Source organism: Malaclemys terrapin, chromosome 7, assembly GCF_027887155.1.
Source record: "Malaclemys terrapin pileata isolate rMalTer1 chromosome 7, rMalTer1.hap1, whole genome shotgun sequence".
Taxonomy (NCBI): Eukaryota; Metazoa; Chordata; order Testudines; family Emydidae; genus Malaclemys; species Malaclemys terrapin.
The window spans coordinates 96,363,198-96,381,298 of NC_071511.1; the positions used below are offsets into that span (position 1 = coordinate 96,363,198).

At 39.4% G+C, this 18,101-nt stretch overlaps 1 protein-coding gene across 2 annotated transcripts in view; it reads left to right on the top strand.

The window, feature by feature from the left end:
- MYOF (myoferlin) overlaps window positions 1-18,101 on the top strand; it is a 104,797-nt gene that overhangs the window by 16,602 nt on the left and 70,094 nt on the right. For both annotated transcript variants that reach the window (XM_054033985.1, XM_054033986.1), the window contains exons 4-5: window positions 11,729-11,837; window positions 13,082-13,172. In XM_054033985.1, coding sequence (XP_053889960.1) covers window positions 11,729-11,837; window positions 13,082-13,172 — 200 coding nt within the window. The remainder of the gene's footprint in view (window positions 1-11,728; window positions 11,838-13,081; window positions 13,173-18,101) is intronic.

The window sequence follows — 18,101 nt, forward strand, 5'->3', positions numbered from 1 at the left end:
TTTTCTTGAAATGCTCCACTACTGTATAACTAGACCTGCCTTTGCAGGCAGTTATTCATGCTCACTCACAGGGAAAGAACAGCTGAGGTGTAGGTTTTTTTTCCGTTGTAAGGTGTTAGTGGTATATTATTAAAATGATGGAGACGTCCTCTCCCACACAACCAAAACAAGTCCCATTGACATCAGTGGAATGAGGAATCGATCCTATATGCATAAATAACGAGGGAACTATTTATAAATTCTCAAGGGATTTGCAGCAGTGGCAAATTACACAATTCTGTTCATTCCACCCTAATTCCTATTTCTTTTTAAAATCGCTTTGTGAATCAGACCAAATTTTTTTTTTTTTTTTGGTGAATGATTTTGTTTCTCTGTAAAGTGAGTAGCCAAAAGAATGCATAAAATCCTCCTGGCATGTTTCTTCCAGTTTACCTCAGTCCTGAACTGCAACATTGCACAATTCCCAAAAGAGGGAGGAGACTGCAGAACAGGCTGCTTTAGGCTACCACACATGGCAGTTTTGGGATATGTGCAAACACAGTACAGTGCCTAGCACTGGCCTCTAGGCACTACTGTAATACAAACAAATAACAACCACAATGGAGAATAGGAGATCATCACATTCACTTTACCCGTTAAACTTGTCATGATTTGGATTGAAGCCTCCAGAGGTGAAAGTCTATTGCACATACCCATTGTGGGCCATACCCTGTTCACCTTAGCCTCAGGAGGACTTTGAAATGAATGTGACTAGTCCAAATGAGTAAGGCAAACAGGATTTGTCCCTGTGCCAATATTGGGTCTAAGTGCTCACATTGTTATTCACTTTTTATTTTGCTGTCTGAGGGGAAATTTTTAGGCTTAAGTTTGAGTATGGGGGAGTTTCCTCCCACAGGCCTCATTTATCTTGTGCTGGAGTGAGGTGGGGGCAATAATTTAAATCACCTGTTTTCAGGGTATAGTTACTCCTTATCTGTCATTCAGCCAGCTCTCCTGACTGGCACACAAGGTAGAAGTGGAACCATAGGTCTCACCTATCCCGCCTTGCCATCCTTCCCTGCCCGGTCACTCACAGGGAATGTATCAGGCACATAGCCCTAGCTCTGCTCCTCCATCCCTGGAGCAAAGATCTGGGCAGATGCTATAGAACAAGGGCAGTCTCCTAAAAACTTATACAGTAATGTACTTAAGCTGGTATTACACAGTGCAGGAGAATCAGTCTAGTAGAATTTCCCTTGCTTTTACACTCTGCCAAAACACTACTCATTGCTGTGGTATGTTTCTGCAATTAGGCTAATGTGAACATTATGCATATTTTTCTATTTCTTCTGGAACCAGAATTTACTGCTACCTGCAGAAATTTTACTGTAAGAGCAGACTAATATTAAATGAATGTTCATCATGACACAAAGCCTGACCCACTGGAAAAGTAGTTACATTAAAAAAGCCCAAATCACACTGTTATAATGTCCACATAGATCACTCCAGGGATAGACAAAGAGAGCTTTCACGTGCCAAAGTGCAGAGCTGGTTTTTCCCATATAAAAATGTCTGAGAAGAGAACACATCTGTTTTCCATTATGTTGTTAGTCTAGTCAATGTTTAAAATCTCTCATTCCACTAGGAAAATGAATCTACACAGTGATAGGAAAATGTAATAGTTAGGATCATTCTGAAGTACAAAGGGTAGATTACAAAATTACAAATACCACATTCTCTATAGGAAGTTACATTGTGGTCTGATTAAGTGAAGTGATTTTATTCCATGTGTAGGAGGGCAAGTCACTAGTTGTACACATTTTTCCAAACTGAGTAATTAGTAACCTGGCAACACAGAGGAAAACAGGCTGGGCACACCCTTCTGTTTGGTGAAGAATGTAGTCCCAAATCTACAGCAGGGGAGGTTAACTGCAGCTCACTGTTGAGACACTGTTAGATTTGTAATTATAACTGTTTAATCAATTTCTTAACCTGGCACCAAAAATATTTAGACCCTCCTCTTGCAATTGGATCCGTGTGGGTAGACCTCTGTGCCTGACAGTGGGGCGGCATGCATGTAGGAGTCTGCCTTCATAGATCTGAGGTTTGGAGCCTTACATATTAAAGTCTCTTCTGGTTTCCCCTGAAGATTTCACCTTTGTAGATGGTGATGTGCATGACGTTTTTCTTTTCAAATCTATGCACCTGCAAAAAGCAGTATCAAATAATTAATGAAGATTAAAATAAATACTACTTCTGTTTGAACAAACATATTTAGCTGCAACAGTATGTATTAGAAGATTGGTCTTGAAGGTCTAGGATGGACTTTACCATGTAACAGATACAGCCAGCAAGGATGTTTGGATATAAGCCATTATAATATATGCAGGGGGAGCAAGGATTATGGTGATGAATCAGTGTGCTTCCACTGAAATCAGTGGTGCTACCTTTGCTCCTTTATGGGGATATGGGGCTAGCCACATCTGTGCCATAATTAATTATTTGCTTTCCAGCCTGAAGAGGTGGGACTATGGAGGGGCAGGAGATAGATTAATGGACACCTGGGCCTTATAAAAGGACTAAGAGTGAACCCTATCAGGAGTTGGAACCCCAGGTGGCCAGTGAGTAGTTTGCCCTGAATCAGGGCATGTAAGGAAAAGGGTATTCCAGAGGTAAACAACATGGGAGCTGGGAAGTATATTAGGCATAGAACCCAGAAAGGGCAAGGAGCAGGGCCCAAAGAGTGGGCTGAAGGGAAGACCCAAAGGGACAAGAAACCTTTTTGTGTGATGGGCACTTTTTAGTTTGGACTCTTGGTACCCTGGAAGGGGTTATGTTTGTTGTGACTTGGCTAGAGGGCTAAGCCATATCTCCAGCACAGAGGTGTGTGTGGAGAGCTGAGTAGGATCACCTCGGGGAGGGAAACTGAGGAAGGGAATGCTGGCAGAACTATGCTTGGCCAACAGGGGATGCTATGGAGCAGCTACACCTGTATGATATACCTCAGTTTACACTGGTTGAGATCTCAGGAATGCTATATAGAAAGATAACTTCATACTACAACAGAGAGAAACATCAATTTCTTAGTTAGTGCTGTGAGTTAGGATTTCCTGATACTAGCACCAATGGATTAATTAGCTATGCCAAAAATACAATGCTGTGTTTAATGGTTACTTACCTGTAGTTTATAGATTCTACTTTTTTGAAATAGGGGAAACACTATAGGCCTAGCACTGATGTCAAATACTCTTGAAATTGTGGATTTATCTTTTAAAATCAGCTACTGTACATGAGATCCAATTTAGACCTCAAAAGCTAAATCTGATTATATAAGAAAGTGTTTATACTGCTCTAATTGTACTCCTGGAGGTTTCCTACTGTGCTTTTTGAAACTTATAGCATATTCAAATGAGTGCACCACTATAATTTTGTTTAGTCAGGGTAGGTAGGTATGAGGAAATGAAGCTTAAATTAGAAAATTTCAAAACCATCATGATTCTTGAAGATGTGTCACAGGATGCAAGGGTGTGGTTGATGAGACTCATCCAGATAATATGCGAGTCCAGTCTTCTTATTGGTTTTGTAAATTCTCTCTGAAGTGTGTACACATTTATGCATATTGAATGGTTCAGGTAACCTATCATTTCAAAAAATCACTGCCAGCTATATTAAACCAAACTAGGAAAAGTTATGAAACTCTTCAACAAGTAAACAAAAATAAATACTGGGAAAGCCTCTGTCTCTCCCCAGAATCAGAGTTAGCTTTACCATTTGTAGACAGGTCTGTTTAAATGATTCCCCCACCTGCAGAAGTGAAACTTGGCTACTTGTTCTTTTCAACCCCAGTGATTGGTTTACATCTGTTAATATCGATGTTTATGTTTTCAGGACTATCTTAATGAGGAAAGAGCTAGCAACTATGTAAGAAAGAGAGAAGATAGATTAAATTCTTCTATAGATTTCTAGCTCCCTCCAATTAGATGGCCCCACAGCCTTGGAAATCATAGACCAAAGGGCAAATCCTCTTCTATTTTTGTTTCCAACTTTGTCCAACTGTTTCAGTGATTTGTCTTCAGGATAACTGATTTTCACATAGAAAAGGTGACTTGGATCTCTTTAGAGTTCTTGTTTAGTGAAAGCAAACCTAATCTAACCATCCCCACTTGAAACACAGATTGGCCAAGTACACTGGTGGGTGGTAATCAATGTTTCTCCTCAGTGTGAAATGTCAAGTAAATATGGTCCCCATGTTGCACCAACTTGTGGGACACTGAACCCAAAGAGAAACCATTTTTGTCTTTTTCTATGGAAAACCATCTATTGTCTCCTAGGCTCGGCCCACACTAATATTTGAAGCCAGGACTGACAGCACTTATGATCAACAACCATTACCGAATTTTGGTAACACAAATTTTAGCATAATTTGGCCCTTTCTCCTTAGTGGCCAAAACATGATTGAAGGGACAGGTGGCAACCAGAATTACAATAGCCCTCCTAGTACAAAATATTCTGTGTGTTCATTAAATATCTCATTGTAGCTTTTCCTAATCTTGCTTTACCCAGAAGTGAAAGTTAACATAGTTTACCAGAAGATGGATGCTTTAAATTTCTTACTTTGTTGTGTATGGCTAAAAGAAAGACAAGTGAAAAAGTAAGAGATTTATGATTTACAGTAACAGTGAACCAGAAGGCACTCAGCAATTACTTGCTGAGCAGTATTGAATGTCCATTTCAATGTCCATTGGTACTTACCATTAACTATGGTGATAGATATTGCCCTGCTACATGTTTCACTTTGGCCCCTCAGCGATTGTTTAATATGTGTGCTGTTCTCTAACAGGTACAGCTAAGAATACAGCATGCTTACTCCTAAACATATAATATGGATACCTTCTTCTAGTCCCACCCTCAAGCACACTCCAAAATAGCCTGATGAAGAAATCTATTTTTTTAAAGGTGAAAGTAAACCTATTTCACTGAGATTTCAGTCCAGTTTTGCAGCCCTCTGAAGTTTAAATAGTGTAGGTCAGATCAAGCCTGGATTAGCATCTGAACTTTGGGGTGTTTGTATAAACTGACCCTGTAATTCTTTGAGGTTTGCCCATCATTTGTTGTTAAATAATACTGCAATATGAGAAATTAAATAAGAACATTAACATAATGCATGTCCCAAACATCTCTGTTTGTTTGAATTTTTATCATAGGTTAAATACCCTTATGATTACAAAACAACAGAAATGGGTTCAAGCCAGTTTGGATCTGAATTTCAAACACCATCCTGTTCAAGAGAGTGTGTAGTCAGGGATTTGGTTGGAGCACCTATCTGCACAACAGAATCATTTTGATGTGAACAGTTTGGGAGTATTTCCATTGACTTCAGAGGGCACTGGATTAGGCCAATGGGGGAAGATTCTCTCCTTTACCAAGATCTGCTTGGCACAGGAAAGGGAGGCATGCTACTCAGAAAAATGGTACAGCTCTCTGATTCTTTACCATGTGTAGCTTCAACCTTGGTCCTGGGGCAGGTTAGAACAGCCCTAGGTTGCCCCTATATTAGCTCCCACACCCCATGCCTGGTGTAAGGGGTATGTGAGCTATGGCTGCATTGCTGCTGCACTCTGGTAATTGTCAGCAGTCAGTCTCTTGGGGACCACTGCAAACTGGTATATGGGCCATCTGCCAGTTGAGAATCCCTATGCGCAGACACACCCTGGCACACTCCTTACGCCAAGGATGGGAGGAGGAACCATGTAAACTAGCTTTATGCCAGCTGAGAGCTCTGCTAGGGAAATTTTCAGCCGGACAGCATCTGGTTCCTTTGTGCCATTGAGTGCTGCTTAGGGATCAGACTGGGGAGAGAAACTGGCCCATAAATGATATTTCATAATGTAATTTAGATGTATACACCCTGCCCATGTTATGCACCCTATCCATATTGTTGTTGTTTAACTAGAATTGCCTTTAACATCCATCAAGCAATATCATAGTACATCATCTCCTTCCCTTTAAATCCTTTCTATAACCCAAGAAAGATATTTAAAGTTGATTGTTACATTTTAATTACAGATGAATGTAGTATGTTTTGCTACATTATCTTCAAGGCCTTTCTGAGAGTATTGTCCTGACTGCAATTTAGATTACACACATTTTGTAGTGTTTATGGAGAATCCATTCTATGATCTGTGCTGGTCTTTTAGACTACTGAGTATAGCAGCTGGGTTGCATGAGTTCATTCCAGGTTTTGGTTTGGACTAGAGAGAGTTTAGTTAGCTACAAACAGAGCAGGAAACCATCAACTTGAGCTCCACCCTGAGTAAAGATACATAACAAACTTCACCAACTGTGGGTCTATGCTGCTGTAAATGACTCAGTTTGGGCATTTCTTCAACCACAGAAATATTTCAAAACACCATACGTGAGGTACCAGCTGGAATCCCTGAAGTTCTGAATGTGAGTGATGACATATTAGAATTTGGCACCATATCTGAAAAGCATGACACTCGACTAGCAGCTGTTTTTGAATAAGTGCAGGAGCAGAATCTCATGTTAAACCCAGACAAATGTGAGTACAATAAACCCACATTAGAATTTTTTGGATACACATTCTCCAAAGATGGTGTCTCTGCAGATCCTAAGAAAGTGAAGGACAGTCACAATGCCACTCTGCCCATGTAGCAGAGCATGTAGACGTTTGTAGCGGCTAGGGCTTCCTAGCCCTATTGTGGCAGATTCATTCTGAGATTAGGCACTATCACACAGACTCTGAGAGCTCTAACCAGGAAAGACTACATATGAATGTGGTCAGATGAACATCAAAATGAATTTGACGAACTCAAGAAATCCCTTACCCATGTCATAACTTTTAATAGATGCTAACCCTGTTGGATTAAAAGCCGTCCTCACAGAGGTTGACCAATGTGTTCAAATTTACACCATTGCTTATGGCAGAAAGGCTCTTTCACCCACAGAACAATGATACTCTCAGACAGAAAGAGAAGCTCTTGCTGTAGCATCGGGATGTTCCCATTTTCATTTATACATTTACAGATGTAGTTTCATGATTCTGACTGATCACAAGTCCCTTGAACCAACCTATGATCAATAATCCCTCTTTTTGCCCATCAGCTCTCATTGAGTGGTGGATGCTCAAACTACAAGGTTATGACTACAAAGTTATCTATTGGTCTGGAAAGGATAGCCATGCAGACTACTTCTCTAGGCACTCTATTCCTGAAACACTTAATCACAACACTATGGAGAAAGCAGAAGCATATAATAACTTCTTCCTCTCAGACACCATTCGCAAAGCTCTCTTGTTACAACAAATAAAGACAGCTGCAGAGTCTGACACGTCTCCAAATGATCATCAAAATCATTTGAAGTGATCACTGGAAAAAACTGCATAGTTTACAGCATTTGACTCCTGAAACATAAGCTGTTCTATGATCATTTGTCTGTGTCAAAGGTGAATTTACTGTCATGGACTATGACCTCCTACTCCAAGATGCAGGACTTCTTGTTCTGCATTTGTTGTGGGATCACACATTTGATTTGACTCTCAAAGGTCACCAGGGACTGGTAAAAACAAAATTCCTGCTCAGAGAAAAAGTCTGGTTCCCGAGAATTGATAGCCTTCCTGAAACTCTCCTTAAATCATACAGACTATAAACCAGGCAGGAGTTCTGGAAAACCACATTCCTCCTCTACATGTCTCTTCTGCCCACATCCCCACGGACAGAAGTTAGCATGAATTTTTGTGATCTCCCTAATGGAAAACATTTACTGGTTATTAGATACTACTATTCTCAAAATCCTGAAGTTGAAATGATCATCACTACTTCTGCTAATGCTGTTATACCCAAACTAGACAAGATTTTGTCAGCCTATGGCATACCTGCTGTTATTAAAACTGACAATTTCAAGACTTGCAGTTCGCTCAATTTGCAGAGTATCTTGGTTTCAAACTTACTCTGCACTGGCTGCAAGCCAATGGAGAAGATGAGAGGTTTATGCGACCACTCAAGAAAGCACTATGAATTGCTGCAGCTGATGGATTAGACAAGAAACAGGAGTTATTTCATTTCCTCCTCGGTTTTCAAACCACTCTCCACTGTTCAACTACCATGGTGCCAGCATCTCTTTTGTTCGGCAGACAACTAAGAATAAAACTGCCACAAGTTGAGAGAAGAGCAGATGATGAACCTCTACATCAACTTGACAACAAAGCGAAGCTTGTCATGAAAAGATATGCCGACCAGCACAGGCCAAGACCACTTCTTTCAACGTGGGAGATGTAGTTCTCGCCAGAAACTTTCAGCCGAGCAACAAACTCTCTACGCCCTTTTATCCTGAGCTTTACAAGACCACAGTGGTCAGAGGCACGATGGTCACTGCTCAGAGAGGATGAAGTCACACCTGCAGCTTCCTCCACTGTGGGCAGAGGCCCCTGCCCCCCCGCAGCTTCCAGCCATGGTGGGTGGAGGGGGAACCCTGCAGCTCCCAGCCACCATGGTGGCAGGGGAAACCATGGAGCTGCAGCAGCCTTGGGTGCTAGATCCCCCCTGCTTCCCATTTGTCACAGTTGTTTTTAATAAACGTCACGGACAGGTCATGACTTCCACGAATTTTTGTTTATTGCTCGTGACCTGTCTGTGATTTTACTAAAAACAACCATGACAAAATCTTAGCCTTAAATATAAGTGTTTTTGTGAATGTGTTGAACAATCATCAAACTTTTGACATTGCTTCATTTATTCTGTGCTGCTTGTATTTTATTCATTAGGTGGATGTATTTCAAAGTGGTGAGTTTAATAATTGTTGTTTAATTTAAAGTTTGGGGGGGGGGGAAGGAGGGATGTCATATTTATGGAGAATCCATTCCATTATCCATGCTGGTCTTTTAGAGTACCGAGAATAGCAGCTGGGTCATGTGAGTCCATTCCAGGTTTTGATTTGGATTAGAGAGTTGAGTTAGATAAAGGGGAAGCTGCATGTTGAATTTGTGTTATGTGAGTTACAGGTTTAAACCAGTGGTCTGTGGAATCTTACTTTACTGCATCGGTATGTTTCATTCCAGAAGCTCCTAATCAGTTAGGACGCAACATACTTCTTATGAGTTCTGTTTGAAATGTGTTGGTGAAATGCAACAGCTGCTGGGAAGAGCATGAAGATACTTTTGCAACTGATAAACTGTGTTGTGAATCTCCTCTTATGCACAGCACAATTCCACAGTTCCACACAATACCTCCATTTCTGCAGCTTTTATTAAAATTAGTAAGTTGCTGTCTAAAAAACAAATGAAGTAGGTGTTTAGTAATGTTAAACTTGGGCTGTAAAAGACGTTATTATGAACTAGGACTAGGATTTTCAGAGGAACCTAAGGCACCCAGCTGCCACTGAATTTCATCTCCCCCTCCAGACTTGTGAGCCCAGCCCCTAGCCAAGCCTCCGTGCCTATACAGCTGTTTTTAGTGCCATAGCACCAGCCGAAATCTGTAGGCCCTGGCTCTGAGACTCTCTGTCACAGTTTTAAAATGTAGTGCAGACAGACCTGAGTGTTGAAGCTCTTGGCCCCCTTTGAAAGTCCCAGCCTGGAAGTACTGTAGGAAGTCTGCATTTTTAAGTTCTTAGGGCTTGTCACAGAAAAGTGCAAAGTGCAGCTCCTGTTGATTTCAAGGGGAGTCAAAGGGGGCACTCAGCACCTTGCTGTTGCATGTTCTGTTTTTCTCATAGTATCCAACACTGAGATGTATTGTTGTATAAATTACAGTGCTCATGTCCATGACACAGACCTAGGTATGGTGCTCCTAAAGTCCATTCCCAAATCTGACATCAGTGCTGTACTGTGGGTACAGATTGGCTACTTGCACTGCCATGAGAGAAACTGGGATTTGGTTCCTGGGCTTGCTCTGTTGCACCCCAGGTTGGACATGACTGAGATAGCAGTAGAGGCTGCATGATCAGTCCATGGGAAGAATTAATGTACGTCTTGTGATGTTTCTCTTCATTTAACAAGTCATTCATAGAATAAGAGAATCATAGAATATCAGGGTTGGAAGGGACCTCAGGAGGTCATCTAGTGCAACCCCCTGCTCAAAGCAGGACCAATCCCCAACTAAATCATCCCAGCCAGGGCTTCGTCAAGCCTGACCTTAAAAACCTCTAAGGAAGGAGATATTCAGGCTGAAAGTATCCAGTTAGTCTTTCTATAAAGAAAAACATACATAATGAATAGACTGGAACAACTTAGAACGTATATTTATATTGAATGGTTAGTATATAATGAATTCTAACGCACTTTGCAAACAATAAGCTAGGTGCTTATGACATTTTATAAGGCACAGAAGATGGCTAAGATATTAGATTTGCCCCTTGAATTTGGAAAGTGATGTGGGATCCTTGGCTTCTGACTGAAAAGCCACCAATGGCTGTCCAAAGGGACCTCAGTGTGAGCTCTTAAGTAGAGGATTTTTCTTACAATTTGGCAGTAATACTGCAGAGTTCTTTGAAAAGTATGTTATGTTTAATGTTTGCAGAGTAAATGTAGCCAGGGTTATCTCACCTGCAGAGCTCTCAGTTATTCTAGGAATCTACTTCATGATTTGATGTACTTCATCACTACATACCCAGAGTATAATTTCAGATAGGAAATGCCTCATTTTTTACATTTACAGATAAGTTGCACTACAAAGGCTTGTATATTGTATTATTAATCTGTAAACACCTTATTATGTTCTTAGGCTCACGTACATTAAATCTGTGAATATGACTTGATTTAGCCATAGGCTACAACTTCTTCCAGCATAACACAAGACTGTGAGCCCCCAGTGGTAGAGTTCTGCCTGAAGGGAGGTTTGCACTGGCACAAAGTATTCACAGCTTCATTCTTCTGAGGGGACTGGAGTTGGTCAGTGCAGCCCAAAAGTGGGCAAAGCTGCCTTGGGAGTGGGCATGAGCTAGCAAATTTTCTGGACAGCTTCTCCTGGCAGGGCTTATGTTGAAGCACAGTCTAAATCTGCACTCTGCTCTGAGAGGGCCCAATCATGGGCACTGTCTATGTCGTCAATAGGCCGGTAGATTAATTCTGTGATGCTTTCAAGTAAATCAGTTATAGCCATCTGTTTCTTGATCTTTCTTCTTCATATATACAAAGCTTTGATACCTAGCTCTGATGTAGTGCTTTTCATGTGTAGATCTCAAAATGCTTTACAAAGGAAGATATCATTATCTCCAGTTAACCAATGGGTAGTCTGTGGCTCAGAGCGGTAAACTGATTTATCCCAGACGGACGGATATACACACAAGCTACACACACACATTATACTCTGCTGTACATTAAAACATTAATTAATAACATTTACAGACCTAAGAAGTGGCTTATGCCTACACTGTGAAATGCATTTTCTGATAGCTGTAACCCTCATTTCCTCCCTTCTGTTTGCAAGCCTCACTCATTGTGTTAAGTCTTAAACTGAGACTATAAACTCTTTCAGGTAAGAGTTGTCTTTAGTGAAACAAATAGCACATTTTGGGGACCAAAATAAAAAATGAATAGTTAATAGTCTACAATTAGAGAATAACTGCAATATTTTAGTTGCTTTTATTTGCTTTGAAGTCTTTATATGCTTTTGGACCCATTTGGTTATGTAAGGGACAGCAAGCATAAACTGGCTACAGATAACAGGATACTTCTGTCTGCATAATACACAGAGTATATGCTAATGTAATATCTTTTCCACTTTTCTTTCAGATTAATTGGAAATGCATCAGTAGCACTTAAGGAACTTGTAGGCAACCAGAGTAGATCTCTTCCCTTCAAGCTTATTTCCCTGCTAAATGAAAGGGGAGAGAACACTGGCGTGAGTGATTTCCTTATCTTTGTTTTACTGATTTATTGAATTAAATGCTCTAACAAGAGTGTTTAATATGAAACAAAAACATTTCAAAATCATTTCAGTTTGCTTTATAGATAAAATTATTAGTGATTTTATAGGCAAAAGCACTGAGTGGAGCATCAATTAATGTATGACTACATCAACACCATCTAAATATTCAATACGACAAATACATTTTAATTAAATATTTTGGTTTTCAATAATATGTATATGACCTAGAGCATATAGTTAATGAGAATCAACATAGCACTAGATGTTTAGAGAAAAAATGGCATTTACTTGCTTAATTGCCAGTTTGAGTTCCCACATGCAGGTTTTGCTGCCTACCTTGTGAAAATCAGCTACTGTGATTCTGGAAAGCACTTTATAAACCTGTTTAAAAGTCCATGCTTCTTCAGAACAGTACTTAAATACTTTGACTTACGCATGTGCTTAAAGTTAAGCCCATGATTAATTGCTGTCCTGAACAGGGACCCTTTTCTGCATCAGGAGCATAGTACATACCTGGAAATACGCATTTATGTGCTCAAAGGCAAGAGCAAGACCTTACTGCCAATTTCAGGTATCTTCTCCGAAGCAATTCAGAGTCATTTGTATTTTGTCATGTACTTTTTTGTTGACTCTTTGTTATACCCTGTTAATGTTTTAGTGCTGAAAAGTGCCACGAAGTGCTGCAAACCACAGTATAACCAGTATTGTAATGAGACTGGAAAAAGACAACGTGCTCATTTATAGGGTAAAAGCATGGCCTGAGAGTTAGGAGAGCTGTATTCTACCTCCAGCTCAGAGTTGCTGTCACATTGAACAGGTCATTTTCTCTTTTTCTGCCTCAATTTTCCCATCTGTAAAATGGGGATCATACTACTCACCTGGCCTGCATAGGTATTATGAGGCTTTAATTAATTAGATGTATAGAGTACTGTTAAATCATTGGAACTCAGTATGACAGGATTTTCTAAATGTCATAAATACAGTAGCTCAATTTCTCAAATACATTTTCAGATTAATTGCATAGAGTGTGGCCTGTAGTCTTTGTATGTATATACTAACTTAGCAGGCAATAATGGCCATTTATTTCTTTGTTTTTCAATTTGTCATTGTAAACTGTAGTACAGATACTTGTTTGCTGTTAATGTTGACTTGTAGGACCACTTGTTTATCCTGCTTTAAGTCAATTATTACATATGTAACTGTAAATTTCTACACAGGCAACGATTGATTTAGTGGTAGGATATGAGCCACCAGCTGGGCCTGCAAATCCAAATGATCCAGGGGGGACCAATGCACAAGGCACTGCAGGTATTTCATCTTTCTTCAAAATATTATATTCAGGTCATGCAAGGGAAAGATAGAATTGTTCATCAGAAAGAATGGAAAGTAACTGATAAGCAAGCATGTCTAAACTGGCTTACAGTATGGTAGTCAGACTGTAGATGCTTCAGAATTGAAGAGCTGGAACTTTTGTTTCCTGTTAAAATATGTTCTATCTGCAGGCTTTATCTGACACCATTGTCTTCAATGGGAACAGTATTACTGAGGATAGTTTAGATCAAAAGCACTTTAAAGGCTGATGTGCAATATTTCTTTTAAGAAAGAAACTTTATTCCAACACACAGAAAAACTGCAATAAAGAAATCTAATGCTGTAGGGAAGAGAAGCAAAAACAAGGAAATGCATAGCTGGGAGAATATACTCTAAATCCTTGAATATCAAGACATATTGGAAAAAAATTAATGCCTCATCCACAGTAGATTGTTATTGGAGACACTGTTATGTGTCATGTTAGGCCCCAGATTTTATTAACTCTATCATTTTTATAAACTAGTAAGGAAAATTCTTTGGACTCTAAATGTTTATTAAATATATTTTAAATGAATCTCCTAGTAAGAATGTTTTTCAGAAAGCCTCCAGTATTACAGACCACGCAAGAAAGATGTGAAATTTGTCGCTGCCTTTTTTTACAACGGCCAGTTAACTAACAATCCCAGTACCCAGGTCTGTACTAACAGTGTGCACATGAGTTACGCTAGTGCACAAGCAAAGAAGTAAAAAAAAAAAAAAAAAATTAAAAAAAAAAGTTAAACAGTAGAAGTATATTATAAGCAGATATGATATAATCCACTAAAAGTTATGGCAAGTGTTCCACTTTATTTGAAGGTTTATATTCACTTGCCATCTGTCTTTGGAGGTTTATATTCACTTGCAGTCTGTCTATCAGGAGAAAGCCTTTCTATTTTCTGTCTCACCAACTATCAGTTAGATGAGTGGATTATATCATACCTGCTTATAATATCCTTCTACTATTTAACTTTTTTTTTTATTTACTTCTTTGCTTGTGCAGTAGCGTAACTCATGTGCACACTGTTAGCACAGACCTGGGTACTGGCATTGTTAGTTAACTGGCCGTTGTAAAAAAAGGCAGCGACAAATTTCACATCTTTCTTGCATGGTCTGTAACACTGGAGGCTTTTTGAAAAACATTCTCACTAGGAGATTCATTTAAAATATATTTAATAAACATTTAGAATCCAAAGAATTTTCCTTACTAGTTCATAAAAATGATAGAGTGTGGTACTTCTAAAAGCAATGGAGACTCTCTTTTATTTAATAAAGGACTAAATGATGATAGAAGGTGGTGCTATAATGATCTTTAGCAACTTTAAATCATTAATCTGACATGCTTTGAGCTGTGTTTTGTTTGGCAACAAAGCAATGGGTTATACATGTGCTAATATAGATTTGATTACAGGGTTTGTTTGTTTGTTTGGTTAAATCATTTATACCGGCCATTGACACCTTGTGTGGATATTTATACTTTGCTTATCTCAAGTAGTTTTATTCAATCATTTATTATGTTTGTTTTAAATTCATCTTCCTTTCTTGTTAATTTCTGTTGTGTGTCATTGCCAGATTTTATTTGTATAAAGGCAGTACAAGCAGAGTCTGGCTAAGATTCATTGAAGAATATATAGTATACACCTTTACCCTGATATAACGCTGTCCTCGGGAGCCAAAAAAATCTTACCACGTTATATCAAACTTGCTTTGATCTGCTGGAGCGCGCAGCCCCTCCCCCTTCCCAAGCGCTGTTTTACCGCATTATATCCGAATTCGTGTTATATCGGGTCGCGTTATATCGGGGTAGAGGTGTACTTAGTATAGGAAGAAAGCAACATCTATGTTATTTGTGTATGGTCATAATTACTGAAGGAGAGAATGACCTTCATTTCAAAGCATTGTGGGAATTCATCTGTGTGAGTCCCACAGATTTTAGTTTAAATTATGTAGCTAAAACTGAAGGGTCAGGGGAAGTGGTCAAAGCAATTATTTAGTTAAGTTTTACCAGACACCATGTGTAAGCAGTCAGTAATAAGGGATATCCACTATAATCAGTTTGGAAAAGAGACCGGTTCCCCTGTATATATGCCAAAGCTGGTATGGAGCAGAACAACAGGGTCTTGGCACTGAATTTGCAATATTTAATATTTCCATAAATTGAGATGCTCCTAAGTCACGTATAAAGATCCAGACTTATTAGAAATTTCCCCAACCCATGAAATCAGAGGTCTGCAAAAGAAAATTGAACATATTCAACAAGTTAACGGAACCTGTGTTCTCTGTGGGTCAAATCCTCTCCTTAACTGTGTAGGAGCAGAAGGACCTTTGAAGGAGAGTCTGTGTGGTTCTGATGTTCAAGTAGACAGCAGGATTTGTGAGAGCAGGTTTTGTGCCCACACCTGCTCCACATGCAGCCCAGCCCAGCATACCCTGTGTGACTGAGCAAGGTGCATTTGGAGGTGGGGCTGTCCCACAAGGCATGGGAAGTTGAAGGATCCACTGCTATGCAGATCCTTTGGTTCTGATCCATTAAATTTACCTTTGATGGTTATTAAAAAGGATTGCGTGAAAATAGCAATTATTTAAACAAATCAGTTTAACTCTGGTCCATTTCACGGCCTCGCAATATTGCTTTTAATCAGCGGATTGTTTCTCAAGGAAACATGCAACTTTTTAAAATAGTGCATATTTTGATGTTAAAATTGATTGTAATATAATTTTGATAATCTCAAAAGTTTTTTCCCAGATTGGTCCTGTTTTCAAAGTAAGTAAGTAAAGATGACAGTATACGAAGCTGCTATTAGAGTGTTGGTGGACCTCTGGATTGTAGATATTAGTCACCCTGAGTTATCAGCTATGCTCTCTTTTCACTAGTCTTAGTACTGAGTGGTTGTCTTTCAGTTTGGTTGCTCATGAATCCTTAACCAGCCCTGTCCCTGCTGGATGTCTTTCACCTCATGCTGCAGCCCATTCTGAAACCTGCTTATGTCTGAAACTAACTGCTTCACTGTGGTGTTCAGCAGCTCCTGCTAATGGCAGTTAATGTGGTTTTGAAGTCTCTCCAAGATTTTGGCCTCTTAATGTTACTGAAATACAGTTATTTCCCAGAAAGCCTGTTGCATAGTCTGCAGTATGCTTATAGGGATTTAGTGTACAGGTGAGACAGGAAAGTTTTCTATTTAAAACATATACTTAGAGGCCAGGGCGTAACCTTTCATCACAGTTACAGAAACCTGTTCCTCTAGTTAGCCTCTAGGGATGTGTCATCTGTAATCTTTTGATTGCATTGTAAAAAGTAAATCAGTTAGGCCTTTATAACAAAGATGGAAATTAAAATGATAGATTTCTTAGGTGAAGTCCTGGCCCCATTGAAGTCAATGGGAGTCTTGCCTGAGAGGTGGAGAGTAGATACTATAAATTAACAGACTTTGGGGGAAATTTCTAAAATTCAAAATAGCACTATGCAAACTTTGACTTGAACTACAAAAGTATTAATCAACATCAGTTAATATCTGGTATGTGTGACTATTTTAGATAGATAAATGCACTTAAATGCAGTCACCTCTGGGGAGAAACAGAAACCCTAACTGTTCTGCAACTCTACATAAAACGTAGTTCAGCAAAACAAGTTACCAAACACAACTTTGTTAGTTCACTTTTTCATATATTCAGTTCATTTCCCATAGCTCTGTGAAGTCAAATTGACTGCTACAGTCTAGTCTCAGAAATGCAGGTGAAGTCATAAGTAGAGCTTGTAACTAGTCAGTTGAATGGGCAGTGTGGGAGACAGATTATGACACAGACGTTAGTAAGATGGAACTTCATATTGTTGAAATTTATAGATGAGTTTAGTATATGGTACTTCATCTGTGTATCCAGGGACACATCCCACTAGGGACATTCACAAGACATGATTAATTTTTTTCATCCACACTCCAGGCTGACAAACTACACACAGAAGTTCAGCACAGGATAATTCACAATGTCAGCACATATAACATTAGCTTTCATAAAGTTTGCCTCACTCCCTAAACTTCTGTTGTTTACCTGGAACAGTGCTTTTCAACATTTGCAGCTAACCCTCTTCTATCCAACACCCCTAACTCTAGGTTCTTGGCAACTGATGGCTCTACTGATCAAACTTCCATCATTTCACCCAGAATAAATCCCAGGCTCCCCTCAAGACTCTTCCTTTAGCTAATACATTTACAGGGCCCAGCAGCTGAGTTATCTTTATTACCCCCAGGGGCAATTCTGTGCCACTGCACAATGTAGAATTCCCACAGAGTTAATGTTCTGTGCAGAATTTCATTTCCCCTTGCAGAATTGGTGATGCAGAACTGCTGGTCACCACTAGGGGCTGCTGGACACAGCAGAGCCTAGCTCTACAGCAGCTGAGCTATTTTTATGCAGGATCTTTGTGCCTCCAAATTCAAATGTCCCTCTCTTTAGGGACACGATATCCAGGTAATTCAATATCACCTCATGTCCAATGAGAAAATGGAGGGAGAGTTATGGTACATCCCTAAGGATTATAGAACATTTTCTTGGCTGGACAACATACTGGTACTGGGTCTAAGGTTTTCCCAGGTTCTCAAATAGTCTTGTTATTCAGGACAACTAAAAACTTTAATTGCACCCAAAACTTTACCCTTAGTTTGCAGTTTTGTATCTGTTTAATACCATCTAGACAGTTCCATCACTCCTGTAATGCTTATAGCATACACTAGTCCTTAATTAACAAAAGAAGTTAAAAACACCATGGGAAATACACTTTTGTGGTTTGGTTCTTGTGGAAGTTTTGCAATAGTGGTATATTAGTGGATGGGCCAATATTATTGGGCCAAGTTGAATTCATTTAAAAGGTTGATATTTAATTTATAGATACAG